We start from the raw sequence: 25,358 nt of genomic DNA on the forward strand, positions 1-25,358 counted from the left end.
GCCTGCAGTGTTATTTCCTTCTAGTAATAATTTCAGAATATTCTGAAGTATGTTGGCTGAAAACCAAGTAGACAATTTCTAGTAAATTCTGGAACTTAGAGACATTGAACTTCTATCCACAATATCCTGACAGTAAACAAAAACAATGATGGTAAAGGTAAAAATGCAGGTATATTCAAAAGTCGAGCAAACACTATTTTCCAATATTTGATGTGGACTACTTTGTGTTCAGTTGTGTTTAAATTATGTAAAAATGTGTTTCTTAAGCCAAATAATTTTAATCCTTTGATAAATCAAGTTTTTTTTTTATTCTTAATGTATTTTATAATATCAGCATAAAACAAATATAGAAGGAAACTGACTGCCAGATGTGTCTATAAATGGGCAATTTTCAAGGTTTTGAGTGTGTGAAGGACAATGACTTAGAAATGTCACATGGCAAAACATGAACATAAAGTACAGACTTTGGCTGCATAATTGAGGAGGGATTTTGTACGTGTGTTTCGGTTTGTGGGGGGTTCTTTTGTTACATCAGAAGTGCCTGCTTTTGGTGTCTCAAGGCTTTCCTTTCTCTTCCAGAAAATGCTGGGACAGAAGAGATGAGTACTCCCTTTACTAAGGCCTAAAACTGCCTGTTGAAAAACAATCCTGACCAGGCAATATACGAATGGCCCAAGGAAGCCAGCAAATTGATATTCAGGTTTTACATGACCTGCGACAGAAGTTTCCTGAGGTACCTGAAGGTGTTGTATCCAGATGCATGTTACAGGTCAGTGCTCTCTGTTCATGGCTGTACGAGTAAGCAGCGTTGCTTACTTTTTAAGCTTTTTGTATGGGCATCCCCTTTGAAAGCAGATGTTGTTTTTTTCTGTAAATGAGACAAATATACTCAACCAGTTTCTTTATATTGCACAGCAAGCAAAGTGTTAAATTGGCCTCTCTTTTTCCATGCCTGATCAGGGGTGTTCCAAAGTAAGTCAGCCTGTAAATCAATCAGTGTGTGCATGGAGACTACTGTCTCACCAATCAGTATGCTCATGCCTTTTGGCCATCTCAAGAGCCAAAACTAACTGTGGCAAAAGGAGGGATGCAAAGCCAACTTGAGTCTAGCAGGGACAATTTAAGGCAATGCTAGCAGGAGCAGCATTTTAAAATTTTATTTTAATTTTTATTTGAGTGTTGAAGCAGGTCCAGAAGCAACTTTGCTACCTGGTCTACATCGGTCTTAAAGGTGGGCCCTTGCCTGCATGCAGATTGGCACCAATGCTTTCCACCTAGCTCCCTTGGCCTGCAGAGCCAGCACTGGTAGCCTTAGGTACCCTCTCCAGCAGGAAGCCTGGAGGGTGATGTGGGCACAGCCAGGTGCTCCAAGTCAGTCTCTCTCAGGCAGGATGAGGTGCTTGTAGCCTCCCCTCCACAGTGTTAGACCAGAGGCAGGGGTGAGGCACTGGCGTGCATCTGCCCAGGGCTTTGGCTGCCAGATGGGCTTCATTTTTTTTCTGTACCTTTGGAGTCTGTGTTATTAATTTCTGTTGGGCTTGATAGTAAAAAATAATTTTTGACCAGTGCTGTAGTTAGTACTAAAGCTGCATATTCTCAGTGTCTACATGCAGCTGTCTGTTTTTAATGCTGCCACTGTCAGAACACATACCATATTTTGTATCAGCTTCTTGTTCTGTATCATGTTAGCTACTTCAGGAGATAAATTAATGTCTCTCCAAAGCCCAGCCAGGACACCTGAATGCTTAGAGTTAACAAATGTTGGTACATTTGACTTATTTTACTGTGTTGCTTAAACATGTTTGCTTTGCATTTTCCATCGATTCAAAGCATCCATAATGGTTGATTTTCTTTTTCATTCTAAGGTATTCAACATTTTATTTACTCTGGTTAATAAGATAATTATCTAAATATTCATACTGATTATCAGCATACACTGATAGGAAAAATAATGTTACTGCTTCCCAGAAGCTAACTGTCTCTAGCCTCTGGACAACTGTGGTTATGATTCAACATTCCTTATATCCTAATTTTTTGTCTTGCTATTTACATGTATTTTTATGTATGAAGTGCATATTTTTCTATACTTACATATGTACATGTACTCACACACACATACATCCAAATAAAGTGTTCGTACTGTATCATGGACTCTCCGGTCTTTCTACAGTAAGAAGTTGTGAAAAGTGCATTTCATCAACAGAATTGGTTTTGATTTGCAAGATGGCAAAATTGTGCTTGGGGCTCATGAGGTTTCAAGCTTTCTCCAGTCCTTTCTTTCTCATTATTTAGCTGAAAAGGAAACTGAACCAGAGTATAAATTGCCTGTACTTGTTCTCAGGATTGTACATTGCTATTTTTGTTGTTGCTCTGTGGGACTTTATACTACAAGTACAGTTTTGTTCTTCAAACATGAGAGCTGCTTGTTCAGTAAGGTCTGTGGACTTGATGGAGTGAATGCATCAGTAATCATCTTTTGAATGTAATTTTTGATAAATTTAAAAACTAATGCTTGTCTTTAATAGAGTCAGCAGTCTTCGTAACATTGATACAGTGGATTTCTTTAAATAAAAAGAACCTTGTAACTGTGAAGAAAAGATACTGTACATCCCATATTATGACAGATTTATGGGGAAGGTTTTAGATTTTGAGGAAGTGTTCTAAGTCAGCTTTTATAAGAGGATCTTTCAAAAACAGTCTAGAGTAATTAATGTTCCATGTGTGCAGTATTGTTAAACTAAATTGTCACACTGGAAAGCTACCTTTTTTGTGAACTAAGACTCACCAAGAAAATCCTGTCATGTTGGTGGTTTTTTGAAATTTGATGAGCTCTGATTTCTCTGACGCACCTTCTAGCTTTGCTACTCTCTGGCTTGGGATCTTGTTTGTTTGTGTTTTTTGTTTCTTTGGGGTTGTTGTTGTTATAAAAGCTGCCTAACACGACCTCCTCAAACCAACAGATTTTGTACTTGGACTGATAGGAAAGATTGAAAAGCAGAATTTGAGAGTACTTGTGCACATGTTTTCAATGTTGCTGGAACAGTGTCTGAATCCTGAATTCTGCCACCTTGTAGTTGAACACAGTGGAAGGAATTTCCAGTAAAGGCAATAAGTGTAGTTCAGGTCAAAGACAAGTACTTGAGGACATTTGGTATAAGAAATGCTTTTTCCCCACAGTACCTTATGTGCAGCCGTCATATGTCAGGGTGAAATTATTTTTAAGCTAGGAGTTATAAGATACCCCATGTGAGAATCTGAAAAAATACAAGCAGTTATGCAGTTTATAATATTATTGATGAGGCTTTTATAACAAGGAAGATTTCTTTGCATCACTGTAAATAGTGCAGAAGAAATGAACAGATACTTCAGTCATCCTCCATGAATTCTTTGTAACCAAACACAACTGTATCTAAAGGAAGGTTTATAGCATTATATGCTTATAGTGAAAAAATTAAGGATAAAGAGAATATATGCAAATACCTCAAGGTAAATAGCCCACTGTTGAAATACCTAAACAATGTATAGCATGCTAACAGCAGAGGACCACCAAAGAGCTAATAGGAGGAAACTAAACCTGCTTAATCTAAGGAGTAAAAAGTCTTGAGTTGGCAGCCCTGAATATTCCCTAAGAAGTTTTGTGTCCCTCTGTTCTTCCCAACAAGCCCCCTGCATTCAGCTCTCCCATTCTCCTCATTGAAAGGAATCACTGCAGTGCCCACAGTCGTTGGACATTGTTCCCTGTGATTCTGTTTTTTGTGTCCGGAGCATTCTATACCTGCTCCTCAAGTCTACATCCTCTCCTTGCTTCCTCATTTCCCTCCAACATTCTTATTCTTTCTTTTTTTTTTCTTTCTCTTTCAGGGTGCCAACATTTTAAACTCAAATGGGACATGGGCAGAGATAAGATGAGGGGTATTGTTTTGCTGGAATATGCTCAGTTCTGCCATCAACCGGTTCTCTGATCTGTAAAGAGCTAGAAGCGGTTGAAACTCTGCCTCTGCCAGCCAGAAGATGCCAGGGGTTCCATGTGCCCCCGTTTTCCCTTTGAGTTCTCCAATTTTCTCATTGACGTCACTGAAATTTTGGAATTGATTGGATGCGGTCTTAAAAAAGAAAAAAAAATTTGTCCAAAGAAATGCATTCAAGCTGAATGTAAGGGCCTTGCAAGCTTGGCCTGTTCCTTTTTGGTTTGGTATTTTTGGCCTTTCTGTTAATAATTTTAATTCACTTCATGCAAAATCTGCCTCTGAGATCTTTATAGCTTGTTTTCCTGTGGCATCCTATCTTTTTCCCTTTTCTGGCTCCCTTTTCTCCTTTGCAACATATACCAGGCTGTTGTTCTTATCTTACCACTGTTCTGTCTGTGTGTTTCCTTTCTTCACTACTAACTTCCTTCCTTCACTACTTCATCCTCTGGTGCTTATTCCAACCTGGAGCCAATATGCGTATCATCAATTTGATTTTGATCTATTTTCATATCTCTGAATACTTTTTTGCAGCAATCCTTATAGAGACCTGGCTTGATAGATAGCCTTTAGAGAATCCTGTCATGTTAAAAAGTTCTCTGGCTAGGGATTTTTTGGGGGAGGGGATTTTTTTTTTTTCTTTATTTTGGAAGAATTCAGAACTGTATCTGGTCAGTATGAACACATAGTTTTGGTTTTGTGGGTGAAGTTCAGCCTTGTCATCCCTCCCACTTCTGTTTCTTTTGTTGTTGTTGTTGTTGTTGTTGTTGTAAATCTGTAAGGTAGAGAGAGTCTTGCCAAGTCCGCACAACCACTTCATCATGGTTGAAGAATGAGAAATGTCTGCTAGTTTAACAGAAATGACAAAATAGAAAGCATGTAGCATGGATCAGTTTATCTGGTTGTATTACTTTGTAACTAACTAATAATCTTGCTACTTGGCACATGCAATTTTTTATCTTGATCACATGCATTTTTTTTCTAGTAACTATTTCTATGTGCTGGATGGATTTGCCGCCTATTTAGTGTTACTAACATGGGCCTGAACAGGTGCTCTTCTGGCTGAAAGTATTAACCTTTATTTCTTGGGGGTGGGAGGTTCTGTGTGAAAAGTGATAAAGACAGAGCACAGTATGAAGAAATTAGGTCACTAATGCACGTTCACTCTTTCTAACAATCCTTATGTAGGAACCTCAGTTGGGAAGATTAGAGTACAATATTATTATGCATGTGGAAAGGGAGAAGAGATTAGTGGTTTGCATCTGAAATGTTCTTAAAAAAAAGCATTAGCTAGGTTGTGGTTTCTGTTCCAAGTCATCCTATTACTGGTTTTAAAAGGTATAAATATAAGTATTTCAAAGCTTTGCAAGCAGTGATTTAAAATGAAAATACAAATGTCCTCTGGGTTTTCAATTAATAATTTTGATCTTACAAAAGAATATGTTTTTGATGTATTTGTATAAACTGAATTTTTGCATTTCTTCTGAAGTCATGTACAGAGTCAGCGTGTTTCTTCTCTTCATAAGATTTACTTTCTGTTTTCAGCAGGAGGTAATGCATAACTGGTATTGAAGTGTTTAGGAAACCATTTAAAATAAACCTGTGTTTTTATTTTTGTTTTTAAGTTATTAGTCAATACTGTGCAGATGCTGTGAATCCATTCCTGCTGTCATTTTCCTCCCTAAAGCCAGAGCTTTGGTCTCTGCTGAAGATGGTTCTGAGACTGAGAAGGAATAGGGAAAGTATTTATCAAAGGTGTATCATACTGTATAAAGCTAGCTTTCCAAGGTGTAGGATTTCCTGTCACTGCTTCAGAGGCAATGCAGACCTCTGCCCTTGGTGCCATTGGCTGAGTCACTGTTCCCAAGGCAGTGAGCTTCACAGGCAAGCGCCTTGTGCGTATAGAGCAGCTATGCTAGCCAGCCACCTAAAGCTTTCTTTTTGATGCTGTATTGTTCATTTTTCAGTTGTGATTGGATGTATTCATACGTAACTGTGACAGTATTTTATCAGTAATGTCAAACTTTCATCTGTCTTTTTTAGAATAACAATAATTTGGATGCCTGTTGTGCAGTTCTCTCTCAAGAGAGCACAAAATATCTCTACGGTGAAGGAGACCTGAGTTTTTCGGATGATTCTGGAATTCCTGGACTACGAAATCACATGACATCTCTTAATTTGGATTTGCAGTCACAGAACATCTATCACCATGGAAGAGAAGGAAGTAGAATGAATGGAAGTAGGACTCTAGCTCACAGTGTTAGTGATGGACACCTTCAAACCAGTCAGTCCAACAATGAACTGTTTCAGCAGGAACCACAGACAGCACCTGCGCAGGTTCCACAAGGATTTAATGTCTTTGGGATGGCTAATACGGTTAGTGCTTCTAATCCAGGGCAGCATCTTGGATTTCACCTAGGCAGCAAAGGAGTATCTAACTTGTCTCAACAAACACCCAGATTCAACCCCATTATGGTAACTTTAGCCCCAAACATTCAGCCTGGTCGCAATACCCCCACATCTTTGCACATACATGGTGTACCTCCTCCTGTACTTAACAGTCCCCAGGGAAACTCTATCTATATTAGGCCTTACATCACAGCTCCTAGCGGTACCGCTCGGCAAACACAGCAGCAGCCAGGCTGGGCATCTCAGTTCAATCCCATGCACCCTCAGCAAGTCTACCAGCCTTCACAGCCAGGTCCCTGGACTACTATTCCTACATCCAGTACTACGCCACATACCTCATCGCAACACTCAACACAGCCAAACCAGCAAGGCCACCAGACTTCTCATGTGTACATGCCTATCAGTTCTCCTACTACTCCACAAGCACCTATGATTCATTCATCTGGTAGCTCACAATCTTCTGCTCATAGCCAATACAACATTCAGAATATATCCACAGGACCTCGCAAAAATCAAATTGAAATCAAACTTGAACCGCCACAAAGAAACAGTTCTTCTAAGTTGCGTTCAACTGGCCCTCGCACCTCCACTGTTCCCTCTTCCCTCAACAGCCAGACATTAAGTAGAAGTCAACCCACTGTTTACATATCGGCCAGTCCTCCAAATACTGATGAAGTGATCACACGTGGTCAGCCTAAGGTCTACATTTCAGCAAATGCCACGACAGGAGATGATCAACTTGTGCGGAACCAGCCCACGCTTTTCATATCAACAAATCCTGGAGTATCTACTACTGCTAGGAATATGTCTGGTCAAGTAAGCATGGGTCCTGCATTTATTCATCACCATCCACCCAAGAGTCGAGCAGTGGGCAACAGCACCACTGCAACTTCTCCTCGAGTGGTTGTTACGCAGCCTAACACAAAATATACTTTTAAAATTACAGTTTCTCCAAATAAGCCCCCTGCAGTTTCCCCAGGGGTAGTATCCCCAACTTTTGAACCTACAAACCTTCTTAACCTTCCTGATCACTATGTTGAACCAGAGGGTATCCAGCATCTTACTGACCCTGTTTTAGCACATGTGGATAGGATCAGTGATGCACGGAAATTGAGTATGGGATCTGATGATGCTGCCTACACGCAAGGTAATATTCTTAATATAAATTGTAGAGATTTTGACCAGGTTGTCAGTTCAGTGTGTAGATTGCAGAACAGGAAACAGTTAGTAACCTTTATGATGTTAATACAGTGTCTTTAATTTTAGTATTTGTGTTTCCTAAATTAATAAAAGCATTTTATAAGCAATTCATAAATTTCTTTCTATGGTAAAGACATGTAATTGAATACTTGGAGATATTCTTCTGTTTGTCTTAAGTAGATATATTATCTGTTTAATGAAGTGGAGTTATACCATCTTCATTTTTATGTTGTTCTGAAAGAAACATCTACATTTGTTCGACTTGTCCTAGTGATTTAAAGCTACAATTCCACTGTCAGATTTTTAAATCAGTTGAGATACTGTTTACATTGGATAATTTTTTTTCTGGGAGTGTTATTTAAGAAGAAAGAAAAGCAGACTTCAAAAGCAATTAATGGCACAAAGTGTTGACCGGGCCTCCATGTTTCCTACTATGTTCCTGACAATAAAATGGTTATAGTCTTGATACTTACTTCTGTTACATTTTAAAATGTGAAAAGGAGCGCTAAACCAAAAGAATCTGTTTTAAGGGATCTGTGGTAATGGAAGGGTAAAACTTAGAATATGTGACACAGCGAGATAACTTGTTAATCTTCTTCTGTTTTCATGGGTTTGTGTGCTTTTATTACCAACTTGATGGTTTATTAACCCTCCTCTGAGCTTTTTACTTAAAAATGTTGAATGAGTGTTAGGGTATTTAAGCAGTATTCACAATAGGTTGTCAAAATAATTTGTCTTTGACCTCACTGGTCCTCTCTGGACCTAGCAAACAATTCAGAATTTTAAAAACTGGCCTGTTTACACTGGTCATGGAACATTCTTCAGATGAACTTAGCCATTTTGTTTTGTGTAAGTAAGTACAGTGATCAGGACACTGGAAGCCAGGTCTGCATCTGGAGTACTGTGTTAATGAAGTAAATCAAAAAGTGATTCTAGCTTGTGCACTACTTCTGGATATAACTATCTTTAGTGAGGAATAGTCAGTCCTAACTCAAGAGTTTCTAAAGGTCAAAACCAAAAAGCTAATCATCCTTACATTCTCTTATGTTCAGTGCATAAAGAACTTTAGAAAATTCATCTGTAGGTAAGCAAAAAATTGTCCCCCAGATCATATTTGCTATTCTTACTTTGGAGGGAGACTTAGTTGTCTGTTTTAGTCTTAGTCCTGGAAAGCTTCATATACCAAAAATAAAGCTATTGAAATCTTGTCCTTAGGCTTTAATCAGTCTTTTAGGTCATGAACTTGCTTCCCAAGTAAGTTGGGTACTTTTTAGGGGTTTGCAAAATTGCACATTTTGGGAAGTTGTCCCTTTTGTCTGTTTTTTCTTTCTGAGGGCACTGACTTACAGCAGGTCTACCTTTTTATCTCTTGTACCCTTGGTAGTGATGGCCCCTGTAACCTCTCTACAAGCTGCAGGTATCAGCATTCAGTTTATCAAGATGAGGCAAGCTTGATACACATCCTAGAGTTCCAGAGGCGTTGACCTCATACCTGCTGTGGAGCCCAGTTCTTCCTGAAGCCAAGCTGCAGCTATTAGATGATGTGTAGATCTATGATGTGGGCTGGTACAACTTTGGGGACCTCAGGAAATCACCATCCTTCTGTGTCCTTCACTAGAAAGTGCGCTTAATACTTCTGAAGTTCTTTACATGTAGAGATGTTTTGCATTTCCGGCATGTGTGTTCCATTTCTGCTGCAATAAGTGCAGTGTTTCTTATATTTTTGTTATTAATATTTGGAAAGTTGAGAAGTCTGTGATAGACTTACTTGTATGATATTGATATCTGGAAGTCCTAACTGTTGCTTTTAAACATGTTTCTTATACTTAGCAGTGGTTTTTATTCATCTTGCATACAAAAAGGGATTTTAGTTACTTGATGTCTTCTGTGTTCTAAACTGCTTATGTTTTAGCCAGACTGCTAGAATCCTTCCATGCAAGGTGCTTGTTTCGTTTTAGTTTTAGCCAGAGAAGATGCAAAGTTTCTCTGGCCGTGATTAGAGAAAAATGTATTTTCATCAGCTTTTCTATTTCTGCCAGAATGCTCCTTATCTTGGCAGAGATAACTGAAACTGGCTTGAGGGAAAAGAAACCTTGGGGTGAAAGATGGAGTTGCTTGATGTCAAATGAAATTTCCTTTGCTCTTTTTATTTATTTTACATTGGTCATACGTGGTCCAACCCAGGAGAACAGAAGATGTGTTGGACTTCTCTGTAGGTGCTGCTGCTTGCCATCAAAGGAGCTTTACTTAATTGCAGTGTGTGTAGGCACTTCAGTCTCCTTCCATGATATTTCTGATTTCCCTCCCAAGAAAATCACAGTTGGTAGGAGGAGGCTGCCCCAGATCTCTGTCTTATTTGCTGCCAAACCTGGAGGTTATAGAATGTGTAAAGGAGTGGGTACTGCTCAGATAAGATCAGTGTCATTTCCCTGGGATGCTTGGTTGTATCTCTGGCACTGACTCTGTGATCCTGAGAAACTCACTGTCACCAGACTTTTCAGAACTGGTTGCTGAGGGATGTTTCTCATCTTCTAGGATTCTAGTCTAAGATACTGGGGACTCACTTGTGGAAGTGTTGAATGCATGTGTCCGCTGTTGAAGTCAGTAAGAATCCATGGTTCTGTGAGAAGAGTAATGCTTGGATGCATGCCCAGAAGGACAGCCAAGAGAGGATGCATTTTTATGTGTTCAGTATCAGTTCTGTCAGTGTGTAGGAGTATTCCCATTACTTAGCAGAGATTACAATTTATAATTAGTTTTACTAATATGAAGCAGTTAAGTAGGATTTCAATATATAATTTAGTATAAAGTGTCTTATGGATGAAAAATTGGAATCTTGTTAGAAATTGAAAATTCTGTAGTCAGATACATTTTTGTGATGTATGCTCTGTATGCATGTCATGTGATGAGTAGTGTGGCTGAACAGTTGTTTAATAGTTGCTCATTCTGCATATAGCTTTCCATCTGTATAATGGGAAGGCATCCCATCAAGAAAATACATAATTGTATAATAAAATCACTAGGTAGATGTTTTCTTACTAGGGGACTTAAGTCCTTTGGTTAAATATGACACGGCTTTGACTGTCTGATGTTTTCGTATTATTTTCCTTAACTTGAAAGAAGAGGGTGTGCAAAGTTGAGTGAATCATTGGAACTATACTATATTTATATATGTGGAAGCATGTTTGCTTAGCAATTCTTACCACTGTGTTTTTAACGGAAACAAATTAATTTATAAACTAGATTAGTAAATTAATATTTTGCACAGCTCTTACTTGGGCTTCTTGGAGCTCTATAAAACTTTAAAAAAAATAAAGCTGCAAGAAACAACTTTTTTTCATTCTTAGCCAGTCCTTGTAGATGTTTAGGAAAAAAAGACTTGAACAAGATACAGCTGTGGCCTGTGCACCAAGGGGTTCTGAGATGTTGCATGATGTGGTCTAAGAAAAAATACCACCTTATATTTGGCTCTATATATCAGGCCCCACTCTTCACTGATGTTCTTTTTAAAAAATTAGGTGAAGAGAGTATTGAAATGAGAGAACAAAAAAAAATCAGTTTGAACTATTGAAGTTGCGTATCAGATGACTGAATTCTGTGCAGCTTCAAATACAGGTTTAGAAAGCATGCCCATGCATAAGTATGTTTTGAGACTCATGAACCTCCTGCCACAGTGTAATTGCATTGCCAGAAATCACCTTCCTATCTGACAAACTAAGAGATTTTAAAAATGCATAGGTCTGTAGGATAGGGTGAAATCTTTGTATTCCTAGATTAGAATTTATCTTAGAAACACTTAAAATAATAAAAGACCCTCTAACGTTAAAATTCACATTCACAGAGTCTTTGAGAAAATACATTTACAGACTTAAAGGCATATTTAGTGCCTGACTGAGAAGGTCTCTGGGAGAGGACGAGTGAACTTTTGTCCTCCAGACTTTTATGCTCCTTCCTGTAATTATAATGATATACAGCTTTTATGTGAAAAATGTGCACTTTGGATGTCAGAGGAAACAGTGGCATCTGCCAGAGCATTAAAGTGTGCTGCACTCTGCTGAATGGAAACGTGCAGAAGTGTAAAAAACTAAATGGGACAAATACCCTGTTTGCACTTAATTAAGAAGTTGAACTGACGTGTTTTTCTGAACGCTTTCAGTTGCTCTGAGCAACACTAGAGGGAGCTGAATACTTAAATTGCTGCTTTCCATTCATAAATATGACACGGAAATACAGGGAGGGTTTTGTCTTCCCCCCCATCGTTGTTTTCCTGCAGCTAGCAAATTGGTATTAAAGCAAAATTACCAAATTGTATGTGAAAGTCTCCACTTACACCAATCTCTTTCAAGTTCCTTATCAAAGTTACTTTTAATAGGAAGAATGCACAGTGGTATCAAGTGATTCTTCTTTAATCACAATGGTAATTTTTTATGTGTGTTTTTAAAACCTGTTGGGATTTGAAATTGTGAGATGGTAGTCACAAAGTTCCTAGGAGAATAAAGGGCATGACTTTCCAGACATGACATGAAAATTAAAAGCATGTGGTAATGCTGGGGGCATCCATCAGTGCCTTCTCCTCCTTGTACAGGTCCATACTGACAGCTGAATTTCTAAACGTCACAAGTGGGAGAACATCAAAATGATAAATCCTGGGTTCTTTTCCTTTACAAGAGTCGCTTAAAAAAGGAGATGAGGGATGCACAGGCAAAGTTTTGGTCATAGTTGAACTCTTGAGGCTGTGCCATGCTATACAACCTGATATTCTGGTAACAATGCTCCTCACCTGCCACATCCAGCAGCACTGGCTACTCGCCAGCAGCCTGCATCCACCCTTTGACAGATCTGAAGAGTTCTGGGTCTGGGCAGTACAGCATGGCTGTGTTGCCTCAGCAGGCTTACCAAGGTAATGAAAACAGAAGAGACTGTCTAAAAGAGGAAAGAAAATGTAGAAAGAAAAAGGGCTTGTACATTCTCTACCAGAATAGAGACAAAGTAGTCTTTGATTTCCTTTCTTTAGACTTGCAGCTTCATTTGCTGTTTGTAAAAGGCTTTTCAAGAGGAGAGGCTATCTGTTGAGCTTACTTACCTGATAATTCCAAGTCTTCAACAAAAATCTTTATACTGAGATTTCAGTTATTGCGTTTTTATTTTACATATGAGCACAGCTGCAATTTTTACTGTAGTGCAACTACTGTGATCCAAAATAAAGGTGTCTGTTTATGAAAACTACTGCCATTTGAATAAAATGTAGCAGAAGCTAGGTGTCATTTCAGTGTCTTGCGAACATTTGTGACCCAAAGCCTAGGCAGAATCTCAGTACGGTCTATAACACTGTTCAAAAATAGTTTGGCATGGTTCCTCCTTTTAAAGAACCTCTGGAAGACAAAATGTTTGGTTTTTTTTTTCCTCTGCTACTGTTTGGGAAACCTAGGCAACCAGATTTGAGTGCTTCTGAATTTTTGGTACCTGAAGAAATTGTGAGGAATTAAACATCATGTTCTAGCTAGAGTTTGGTTTAAAGACTTTATGAGGCAAATTCAATCTTATTTTAAAATACCTTGTTATTCCTACTTCTTTATAATTTCCAGGGTGATATAAAAGTATTCATGGTCTGTGAAAATGATCACAGTTTATAGGAATTACTAGTTTAATGGATGAATAAATGGCTGTGCAGAAGTTGAAATGATTCTTTGGTTTATTTAATTAAATACATTTTTATAGAAGGTAATTATTACTTTGAGCAGTGATATCTGCTTTTGGGATGATGTTTAATAGTAAACCTGTCTTCAGTGAAATAAACTCATTAGATTTCATGAATTTGTGTCATATGCTACTTAGGTTCTTTATACCTTTAAAAAACCGTGGTTTAAAACTGTGAAGCTGTGCTAACTTCATTGTTTCATAATTAGGTCTCCTTGTGCCTTTTGCTTTACAAATAGTAACCATGGTTAGAAATTAGAAGCTGAGCTAATGGTTCTGCACCATAGTTTAGGGGTAAAGTGACATACAGTCCAGCTTTTGACAGTTTGCTAGTGGTGTGCATAGTTCTGGTTTGGTTTCACTTGCTGGTTCATACTATGATGAACACTGGATCCAATCCTAGTTGTAATAAGCATATGTAGTGCTCCAGATTGCAGTTGTCTGAAATCCTCTTCATGCTACCTGTTTTACAATGGTTAAGACAAATACACACAGAAATATTTGTTCCTACCTTTGGGTAATTAGATTTGTAGGTTTTTACAGATTACAGTTAAATTTTGCATGGCCATTTATTATATTGTATGGCTTTCTCATATTTGCTTGTCTGTAGTTAGCTTGTGCTGTTTTTAAAAACACATCACTTTCTGTCTTATGGCAGAGATTTTCTTGTGAGGAAATTGGAAAAGCAATCTGTAGGAGTGTTTTTTTCCTTTTTTCCCCAAAAGAGTACATACTTGCATCTTAATCTGATGTTGCCATGTGAAGGATAATGAAGTAGATAAAATGGGAATTTGTGTATTGCAGCTTTACTGGTACACCAGAAGGCCAGGATGGAGCGACTTCAACGAGAACTTGAGGTTCAAAAGAAAAAGTTGGATAAACTAAAATCAGAGGTCAATGAAATGGAGAATAATCTAACACGAAGGCGCCTGAAAAGATCGAATTCTGTTTCCCAAATTCCATCAGTAAGTTGAAACGTCTGTAGGGTATAAACCTAAACCACAAGTGTGGTCTGTCACAATAAATGGAAGGAAAACTTGTTCATATATTGACAATATACTAGGGACAGGCAGTATAGTTAGAATTAAGCTGGTGAACAGTGGAATTTAGAGTAAGGACTAAAAATGTGTCATTTAACCACAACCTTGCAGTTTGCTAATTGCTTTGTGAAGTGTTGCTTTGAAAGGCAGTCACTAAAGGTTTGAGGTGATAGTCCTTACAAGTTAATATTCATGCTGTTATCACACCAAGTACTTTTTGGTCTTGGTGCATATACTGAGCTCCAAGGAGCCAATTAATGCACCAGTTTTCAGTGCTAGATGATCATCCATTGATCTGGGGGACCAGACCGCTGGCTGTGCCCTGACTGAAGATTGGAGTTGTTCAGTCTGCTCTGAAGTCTGATGAGAGAGAACTATTCAGTAGGTCTGGAAGCTTTTTCTAAGATTATGCTTGGATTAAAGGAAAGGTGGTCATTAGGGAAGATTCTTTTATCATCATTTCTAAAATGCTTAAATGTTGTCTACCTGTGCGTGAATGATAACTGTTCATAAACTGGGAAAATTAGTCTAACAGGCAGATTTATTTTTTCAGCTGGAAGAAATGCAACAGTTAAGAAGTTGTAACAGACAGCTGCAGATAGACATAGATTGCCTAACCAAAGAGATTGATCTTTTTCAAGCAAGAGGTACAGTATGTCTTAGTACATCAGTAACTGTAAATGTTGATTTTTTTTTTTTCACTGTCCACATGTTTCAAAAAAGTCCATGTCATAAATGATGGATATACACACTTTTTGAAAAATCATCGCATTGGTTTGAGTAAAACCATGGTAGTAACTGTCTTTAAAGCCTGTTGTTTTTGTTGGCCATATGATTTTCCTAATTCCACCTTCCTATTTCATACAAATTTTGATTATCTGAGTATCCAAGGAAGAAAGTTTTTTGAATGATACATCTATACATATGTGTTCATCTCTCTCTTTTGTCTTCCACCTCTGTCTGTATTTAGCCTCTCAAGTTAGAAAATATAAAGTGTGGTTGTAACTTCCAGTGTGCTCTCTGCTTTCCTTGTCTGCAGGGACACAGCCTTTGGTCATGGGGATGAAATTATGAGACAGCTGAGCCAGTTCAAGACCTGCCAACAAGAAAGCCTCTCTCTTCCTTTCTCACTCTCTTGCCACTTTACTGAGCTCTGGCTCTGTATTAGTTTTTTAGACCCTTTGCAGAGCTGATTCTGTTCACAAGGCAAGCTAAAACTTGCATTGCTGGAAAAGCTTGCTATAGCTGTGATGGGGGGAGAGGCACAGGAAGGGAGAACTGAGATAGTGAGAGGGAAGGAATTGATGCTTCCCACTTCCAGAAGCAGTGAGCTGTTAGATCAGTTGGGACATGAGCTACAAAAGTTCTGCTTCAGTGTACCTGCAGTTCAGGAGAAGGCAGACAGGTGTGCTGAATGTAATGCTACACTGAAAACCTGACCTTAAATAGAGTGAATAGAGGGTGATTTTTTTTTTTTTTGCTTGTAATGGTAAATTGCATTTAGAACTTCCTCTTGAGTTTTAATTCTAAGCATGTATAATACATTGCATAGTAGGTAAGATATCTCTGAGTATAGTTGCAATTTAGAAAAAGTCAGATAAGATTTACTAACATAATTATCTTAAAGAGTAGCAGAAAAATATACTTTTAAAGGAGTTTAGTTTGCTAGATCTTGTCTCTACTTTATACTGCATATTTTAGGCAATAAGTTTGTTGAAGTATATTGTTGAAATCGCCAATATCTCACTTAGGTCTGTATTGACACCTTGATATAAAAGGTGATAAGTGAATAGTAGGATTGTTACAGAATTACTGCTAGAAAAAACTGATATGCCTCCCTACTCAAGTTTATTTTTTTAAACTGCTGCACTTCTTTTTTATTTTTAGGACCACATTTTAATCCCAGCGCTATTCATAATTTTTACGATAATATTGGATTTCTTGGTCCCGTGCCACCAAAACCCAAAGGTATTGTATTGATAAAATTTGGATTTGATACAAATACCTGGTTTGTATCTAATATCAAGTTCTAATTTACAAATCTTGTCTAAGTGTTGATTATGAACTAGATTACTTCAAAAGCATACAAACCTTGCATTTTATTTGTATTGGCAGTAAGTATGCTTCCATTTTTTCTTGTTTCCTTTCTATTCATACATTCAGGAAAGAGAAGTATATTAAATGGGTTATGTTAAAGATGGATAATATGTTGTAAGACAGTTAATGTAATGGAAGCATCCATCTTTCTCTAAAAATGAGCATGAGGTACATTGCTTAGGAACCAGTGAAACTCTCTTAGGTGACTTCACCATTATCCATAGCAAAGAGCAGATTTACTTACATGTAGTAACAATTCGGGTTGGTTACCCTCACTGGAATTCATGGGTACTGTAGAATTTGTATTAGCAAGTTACATGAAAGCCTCTTCTGACTATTGGTAAATACAGTTCTAGGTAGTTGAACAGGAAGGTAATGCAGAGCAGTGGGGCAGTCAGTATTGCTAGGTATTTGCCACTCTTAAGCATTCTACTTATCATTAGTATGCACATTACTTGCTTTTGCCCCTCTCAGGGTGTCAGACAAAGCATAACAATTACCTCTTGCGTTTTACATAAAGCAGAGAATGAATTCAGCTTGTTTGGAACATCATTATACTATGGCTTTAGGCAGACCACCTCATGAAACATGGAGATAATCCACAGGTGTTTCTGTGCAGTCTGTCCTGGAAATTCTCCATATAATATAGATGTGTGTGGTTAATTGTATTGTGGTTAATTGTCCTTGGAATATGCAGTAACTGTTGTTACAGAATCTCATCTTGGAGATTTCTGACAGTTCTGCATTGTAAAATGGTCTAGATAAATTAAACTTTTTGTCTTGCAGATCTTTTGCAACACTTCCAAACTGATATTGTTTTTCATGCTTTATAAAACACTTTTTATCCTTCCACTACCTGAGCTGGTAGTGAAAATTCCGAGTAAAGTTAAATCCATACACATTCCTATTAGACACATTTTACAACTGAACCATGAAGAACTTATAAGTTCTGTTAATTATGTAGTTCCTTTTATAATAAATAAAAGCTAACCTGTCAAAAAAGAAAACTTAAATTAATTTTCTTTGACTAGTTGGCAACATTTCTATTGGCTTATCTTTTAGGAATCACAAATTTAAGTGTTTCATTCAATCTGTCTTGAAAATACAAAATTGACCCTGACTGATTTATAAATCTCTAAAGTCCCTCTATCAATTATCTTTCTTATCTTTCTTTTTTTAAAAAGTATCACTGCTATATCTTAGTTCTTCATTAACTTTAATTTTAATTTCATTTTGAGCCTCAATTTAGCTATCATGTAGGCTTTGACTTTAAACAGAATTACTGCTGTTCACTAAAGAACAAAAATAATTCTTGCAACTGTGATCAGTACTGTTGTAGTTAAGGAACTCTTGCTGTCATTTTGCAGCAATTGCCGTTGCTGATGAGATGTTTTCCAGATGAAATAATGGGCTGAAAGGATTTTGCAGTTGCCCCAACTGGGGAACCCTTAACTTGAGAAGTCACTCATCTCTCTTTTCATCCTTTTCATTCCTTTTCTCTCTTCTTCTTTTCTCTTTTAAAATATTTGAAGATTACTGTCTAACACATCATGCAGAAAGATGTGTTGGTATTGCTGGGATGATTACTCTGTAGCATGACAGAGCCAGGTGATGGTTTTTCTTCAGTACATCTGCCTGCTGAGCTGGCTTGAAGAACTGCTACCTTCTTTCTAGAATAAAAAAGTTTGACATGTCAAAGCACGTACTTCTTGTCATAATGAAGTTTACACTCATAGACCTCAGACTTCTAAATCTTGTCCATGTTTCCTGTGCTGATTAATTTGCAAATTTTATCTCCTTTTTATGCAGTAGCTTTGAACTGAGGGAAGAAAGCAGAGTTAGAGGATGGGAAACTTGATTTTTGTAGTTTTACCTTGAGCCTTTTGGCTGACCTACAGTCGAGCTGTAGTCAAGGGGGTGGTAAAAAGCTGCTTCTGTCACTTTTAATAACTATGCTGTTCTCAGAGGAGCAAGATAGTTCTCAGTTACTGAGAAAAAAAATCTCAAAATTCTTTCCATGCTGTTTTCAGTTAGTAACTGCATATCTTATCTCTTCCATGTCACAGATCAGAGGTCCATTGTGAAAACACCAAAGACTGTTCCAGACACAGATGAAGATGAGGGAGCTCAGTGGAGTTGTACCGCCTGTACTTTTTTAAATCATCCGGCCTTAAATCGCTGTGAACAGTGTGAAATGCCCAGGCATTTCTGAGCCAACAGGCCCAATACCTTCCGTAAAACCATAGCAAACGTACCAGGAATTGTCCAGGCATTGGGGGGCAAAAAAAGCATTTATGCATAGGATTTTGTAATATGGAAGGTGTGACGAGATGGTGTTTTGCTGTTGTTAAATGTCAGCCCACAGAGCAAGCAATACCTCAGTTGTGTCACAGGCAGTTGACGCTGATCGGCTGAAGGGCGATCTGCTGAGAGACTCGCCAGCTGCCTGAACCATGTACAGTATTACCAGTAACACACACCGTGTTCAGTGCCTGGGTGTTGCCCATCCTCTTCTCTGCCCCAATGTCACTACTGAATTTTGACAGGGGAAAGGAATAGAGTGCTAGTGTTTTTGTTTTCAGAGCTTTCAGTGAAACACTACATGCACAAAGGAGATCTTAAAAGGAACAAGGTTTAAATATTTAAACTGTTTGCTGCCACATAGTGCCTTTGATAAAGGGAAGAACTTCACAAATCAGTGGTACTCTTTGCCTTGTCTTCCCTGAAAACATCTCTGTGAAGCCAGAAATCAGTACAATCACATCTAAAGATGAAAAGGAAAAACTGCATGCGTTGTCTGTACAATACACACAGTGAAATACCCCAAAGCTTTTCCTACTGTACATAGCTCTAGAGCCTGCTTTAAGTGATTTCTTTTCCTCACCTTTATTATTTTCTTGTACTTCTGTATGTATAGTGTAATAGTCTTTTTGTTAACTTTCTTTTTTTCCCTTTAAGTGATTAAGCACGATCATGTCCCTTTTTTTAAGCTTTTATCTGAGAGAAGCAATGCCTTAAAATAAGAGCATTAGTAAAAAACTATGCACAAAATAGCTTTCCTCTGCTCGTTCTGTACATTGCTCTTGTAAATGCTGATGATCTGTGAAGACCTGCAGATGCAGCGTGGTAAAAGTGCAGGAAAAGTTGGAAGAGTTATGCATATAGTTCACTCTGTACACTGAGTTTTACGGTGGGTGACACAAAGGGAGCATTTTGTCTGGTGTGAGGAAACTTTACTAGGAAACTTTCAACCCACCAACAGATCAGCATCCGAGTTAAGCTTGCTTCATCTGCTGGGTGTCTTGCAGACTCCTGAAGAGAGATCCATTGGGGAAGTACATAAAGTGCCAAAATCAACAGCAGCAGCATCGTACGGCTTTGTTCAAGGACTTTAAATGCTTTCCTGTTTTGGCAGCCAGTTTCTAAACCTGACTTTGTGGTGAAGTCTCATATTTATAGAAAACAAGGATAGCAATATTTAGGACAACTGAAATAAAGGCTGGAAAAGAGAAATCAAACAGACTTGAACACTGAAGCAACCTCAAGCATCTCTTCTATTTTGATGATCTATTTTTTTTAAGGAAAATACTCACATGATCGGGGATGTATGTAACCGAGATCAAGAAAATGGAATTCCAGTACAATATGCATGAAAGACGGCACACAAAGAATTATGTAGCAGCAGCACTTAGCGTGAGGCTGGAGGGAGTGCTAACCATGTAGCAAGAGACAAAGTAGACTGTCACCCACTGTAAACATCCGCCAGTGGACACTTTCATTAGGAGTTTTACAAGTGATCTATGTGAATGCACAGAGGCCTTTGTTTTGAAGGCTTTGCAATTTTTTTTTATGTGGGAAGAAAATGTCAATCCCAGGTAATTAGGCAGTAGACCCAAAGCAATTGCATTCAATGCATTTTGTTTATAAAATGAGGCCTTGTTTTTCAGCTTCATCTGCAGTTCTATGTGAAGATTGACAAATCAGTTTTTACCTGTTTATTAATAAAACCTAATTTGGATATCTTGAGTTGATGGTTTTGTGATTTAGCTGGGTAAACTGCCTTTGTAACAGATAAGTTATTTATAAAAATTAAAAAAAATATATTCTAATGTTTTCTTTCGTGATTTGTTTGCTTTTTCCATGCTGTGGAGCAACAGAATACTCAACGGAACAATAAGCATTAACAGTATTAAAAGTAGGCTGATTTCTTATGACCAGAGTTTTTATTTAAGCCTTCGTTTTGTTGAACCTTGTCTCTCCTGCCATGCGTTACTCTGTTTGATTCCGATTCAGTGAGCATAAGGAATGTATTTCATAAAGTTGCATTGACGAGCTTGTTTTCCAACCAAAGACCCACTCATTTATTCATAAAGCAATAAGCTAGACACAGGCCCTTTTTACTTCCTGCTTCTGGGGTTTATGATTTTAAAAATGTTTTTCTAAATCAAAATGGGCAACTGCTTTGTGGTGACAGATGACAAATTTATGTTGATATAAGCACAGTTTAAGGATGAATATGGTTAAACTGTATCTTGGTGCTATGGATATAAATACTGTGAGATAGGGAGTGTTCCTTGAGATGTCTTTTCCATATGGGCCCTGTTGAAACAGATATTTGTTATGTGGAGTTGAGCTTTCCTGAGACATACTGATGTTGTATAAAAGGCCTTCAGGAGACATCTATTTGATGATTTAGCAAAAAAAAATTAGCTACAGATCCAAGGAAAAAAATCCTTAATGCATATTATTCAACTAGTGTGCCATAATCTGGAAGATAAGAAACAGTGGTTAGAGTCAGGGGGGCAACTGAATTTATAAAGGAAATGCCAGTCAGCTGAGGGATGGAAAGAGCATATTTGGAGAAATAGCTGAGATGGAATCCTGCTAATTCTATGAAATGCATAATTGATTGTTTCCCTGAATTTGAGTGTTTATTTTCTGAAGGGAAAAAAACTACTTACATCCTTGCTTCAGCTAGGTGTGCCGAGCCATCTACTCAACATGAGTTTGTATTGGACAGCCTTTTCAGTAACTGATCCTGAAACACTGTGGTAAGAGAAATGATGTCTCCGGTGTCTATTCCAGACTTTTACCTTCCCCTTCAAGAGTTTTATGTTCTTTGTGTACTTCAGGTCACATATCTCATCAGATAATGGTGTATCAATGTAGTGTGTCATTATGGGTTTTGGTTTGGAGGATGAACTAGATTTCACTGCTGGATTTTTTTTTTTTTCTCATGGAACATAAAAAAATAAGTACTTGCAGCAAGGTTAAATTTTGTGTTTTGACATCAGTACTTTATCTTGGATGCTGATTTATGATTTTTTACTTTCCTGTACTGTCTTTGTCAGAGATCTCTGTAAAAAAAAGTGCATATGGACAGGAAGGGAGTACCCTTCTTGGCTTTCAGAGATGCTCCGGTTTATTTTTCATGAATGCTTAAGATTATCACTTGGTCAAGTTTCAGAATTGGGATAATTTTAGAAATGTAGCAACTAAACAGAGCTAGTACTGACTGGGCTGCTGTGTGACATCAGCTCTGTGGAACTGACTTCAGTTCACCTTGCTACTTTCTAAATACATTAGAAAAACGTTTGTCTTGTGCAGTCTCCAATCAGTAGAGCTATTCTGTTGTCCAGTAGTGTGGCCAGGTGTGGAACCTGTGAAATTCAGGTTAATTGTGAGATTCAATATCTTCAGTCTCAAGCTAATGATAGATTGGCTTTAAATCTGTGTGGTCAGTATTCATGCCTGTCTATTTGCTTTATTTATGTGAATTTAATCAGTTTTGTGGTCTTGAAATCTTCAGCTTGTTTTGTAGATGACTGGGGGAAAAGTGTCCTTATCAGTACTATATATCTTCAGTCAAATTCCTATCACTTCAATGTATATTGGAGCCTGGACACAAATTAAAGGAAGACTCGATTAAAGATGTAGAAGAGATATTAGAGAAAAGTCATCTTTTGCAATCTACTATTTACCCTTTTCAATACTCCTATGGCATTCTAAAATGGGAGTATTGCTACAAAGCAGTGGCAGAAACTTTTCAGTACAATTAACAGAATATGTAGTACAGCTTGTGAATGTGCAGCAGTTATTACTTATGTTTAATTCTAACTTTAGCAAGAAAATAATTTGACATTTTATCTCATATTTGTTAAAAATGCCCTGATAAGTTGAACAGCAAATACAAATTAAACTTTAGATTACTTTCATTGTAATTACTCCACTCTCTGCCAGTGCATTCCTTTTTCAAGCCTGACTGCTTGAATAGCTCCTATATTGCTAATTTTGAGAAACAGTCTTTGATTTTATGTAGTCCAGAATGCCTCGTGAGGTTCATATTTTGTGTAAACTACTTTAAAGGTATGGAGAGAGAACAGGAAGAGTTAGTATGAAATGTTTGGGAGCTTCAGGCTCTATAACAAGCTTAAGTGCTATAGGAGCAATTGGGAGTAGTGGTGAACATTGAAAATTATATGATCAGACTCAATTTTGACTTTTTTATATGATTCTTTAGTTTCAAATTGTTTTTTTCTTTGAGCCGTTCTGTATGGATGGCATCTGCAGTAGAACTCAAACAGCACTGAGTAAAAGTGTCAGAAATTCTTGCTTCAGTCAAGACTTCACACATGTTAATTTCCAGCAGTGCATATAATTATGCTTTCATCAAAAATGCAAGAATTTTTTAATATTTAATCAAAATATAACAATCTTCAGCCAGTGCAGTGCTGCTGCAGACATGAGTTTAGCTGATTATTTTTCCTAGTGTCCTGTTCTCTTCATTGATTTGATTTGCAGATACCCATGTGTACTTACGGAGGACATTGAGCCAGAATGATTGGTTATCTACAGGGGTTCAAACTGTCAGTGATTTTGCAAGTTCATTTAAAATAACAAAGCCCTATCATATAACATGTGAGGGCAGATTTTAAAGGTGAAAGTAACATCTCAATTCGGGCACTACTAGAGCATTTGAGGTTGCTTTAAAAACCAGTTCCACTTTCTAAGGGGGTTCATTGTTATGGGTTTGAATTCTGAGACTGCTTTTTTTCACACCGTTTACAGGAGCGTGGTGCCAAAATAATTTTGATGTAGCTGATGTGGTAACAAAAGGAGATGCTGCATATTAAGCTTTTAATATGCTTTTAGTATTAGTAGATATCAGCAGACGTCATCAGTTCATAAAGCTTATAAACTTTACCTTAATCCAGGTTCCCCTTGCAAGTGATTGAAGGTCCAAAGCTGAAGAATGCAGTGTGTTGGATACATCAAGGATATGGACTGAGGAATGCTGTGCCATTTGTTCTCTGTATACAGAAGCAGGTGGTGTTGCTTTCCCTGCACCCAGCTGTAACATGCAAAATAAAATGTGGCAAGCAGAAGGCTTCAGAGCTAGATAGGGTTTGTTGGAGTCAGGAAGTTGGAACATTACGTGAGAGAAATGTTGGTGTCACCACTGTGCATCTGCTGACAGGACAGCCATGTCTCCATTGTGTACTGAGATCTTGTGCTTGCCACGTTTCATTATGTGCCAAGGAAAAATTCACAAGGTTTTCCTGAGGAAAGACAGTTGGAAGTGAGTCCCTGGAGTTCCTCCTCTGGCTGGTACACAGCTGCTTACCCACAAAAGGGAAGAGGTGCCTGCATGTAAAAGGGGTTATTCAGCCTCTAGTTTTGGAGGTTGGACACTGATTCCTTAAAAGAGACACTTTGTACTCTCAAAAGAACAGCCTGTGCATCATGAATTCTGGGTTAGCTTTGTGCCATCATACTGCAACAATAAACACCTAAAGGTGGTGTTTCCTAATTCGGGAAGTAAATCTAGAAGTGGGTTTGAAAGAGGTTTACAAATATTGATAGCTCTTCTGAGGTGACAGGAAGCATGATTCAGAGGAGAGAATGAATGTGTGTTTGTAATGAAAACTTGATTACAAAAGTTATCATCCCAAAAACTTTATTTAAAGAATTTGTTTTATAGTGGTTTTATGTTGATCTAAGACTACAAGCAATTCAATGTTTACGCATACATAATGTCTCTCATCAGCTGATATAAAAAATTATTTCATTTACAATCTACTTATTCATGGTAGCAGCTCTGTATTTCCTAGTTAGCTGTAAACAGTGAGTTGGGGGCCCTTTTTTGATTGTTATTTTGGCTTTTTAATTTATTTTTAATATTTGCTATTTCACAGGTATCCGGTGTAGAACAAAACTGGATGTACGATGGATGGATGGATTTATATTTTTACAGAATCTTTTTGCAGCTTTGCTCTTGTTTGTACTTGCTTTGTGTCTTACTTTATTGTCACAGAGAGCTACTGTTGCTCCATCTGGGCAGCTGCTGTTTGGAAGGAGTATTGGGTGTATTGTGTCCCATCCCACTGCTCGGGGGCTGGTGCTGACTGTGAGCCTGTGGGCAGTAGTGAAAAAGCGTGAAATATCATTTAGGCCTTAAAAGGCATTTGGCCAAAGGTATTGGAGAATCTTTGATTGGTTTGGGTTGGAAGGGACCTTTGAAGCTCATCGAGTTTCAACTCCCTCTGCCGTGGGTGGGCACAACTTCCGCTAGACCAGGATGCTCGAAGCCCAATCCAGCCTGGCCCTTGATTTGTCCATCTCAGCAATATTGCTGTGTCACTGGCTCAGCTTCTAAAAGATGCTCTGTTCTTGTGCCTTGGCAGTGTGCAGAATGTGACCCCAGGATTTTGCTATTTGCTGTGCCTTCATCTCTGCCTCTGTCTTTTCAGTTTTCCTTTTCTCTGTCTCTAACTAGAGACTTGAACAACCACTCATGCCAAGTTTCCTATATTTTGTTGCAACTATCCAGTAGGTACAGTGCAAATTTGGGTAGAAGTAGGATTTATCTTTTGGTTTTTTTCATGAGCCTTTTTCTTCCCTCTGTGTTTTGGGGTCAGAAATAAAATTTAAACATAACCTGAGGAAAGAA

The 25,358-nt window shown here is 37.9% G+C and overlaps 1 protein-coding gene across 2 annotated transcripts; it reads left to right on the forward strand.

Moving 5' to 3' along the window:
- The first annotated feature begins 579 nt into the window (after positions 1 to 579).
- TAB2 (TGF-beta activated kinase 1 (MAP3K7) binding protein 2) lies at positions 580 to 20,517 on the forward strand. 2 transcript variants are annotated; one of them, XM_038130975.1, is made up of 7 exons: positions 615 to 769; positions 3,862 to 4,152; positions 6,009 to 7,521; positions 14,076 to 14,236; positions 14,865 to 14,958; positions 16,199 to 16,279; positions 18,475 to 20,517. In XM_038130975.1, the coding sequence occupies exons 3-7, from the start codon at positions 6,129 to 6,131 to the stop codon at positions 18,618 to 18,620; spliced, it is 1,875 nt and encodes a 624-aa protein (XP_037986903.1). In that variant the 5' UTR covers positions 615 to 769; positions 3,862 to 4,152; positions 6,009 to 6,128; the 3' UTR covers positions 18,621 to 20,517. The 2 variants fall into 2 exon arrangements, with proteins under 2 accessions (XP_037986902.1, XP_037986903.1); XM_038130974.1 differs by lacking the exon at positions 3,862 to 4,152 and having other exon boundaries at positions 580 to 769.
- The last annotated feature ends 4,841 nt before the right edge of the window (positions 20,518 to 25,358 follow it).

The sequence above is a fragment of the Motacilla alba genome, chromosome 3, assembly GCF_015832195.1.
Source record: "Motacilla alba alba isolate MOTALB_02 chromosome 3, Motacilla_alba_V1.0_pri, whole genome shotgun sequence".
In the NCBI taxonomy this organism is placed as follows: Eukaryota; Metazoa; Chordata; class Aves; order Passeriformes; family Motacillidae; genus Motacilla; species Motacilla alba.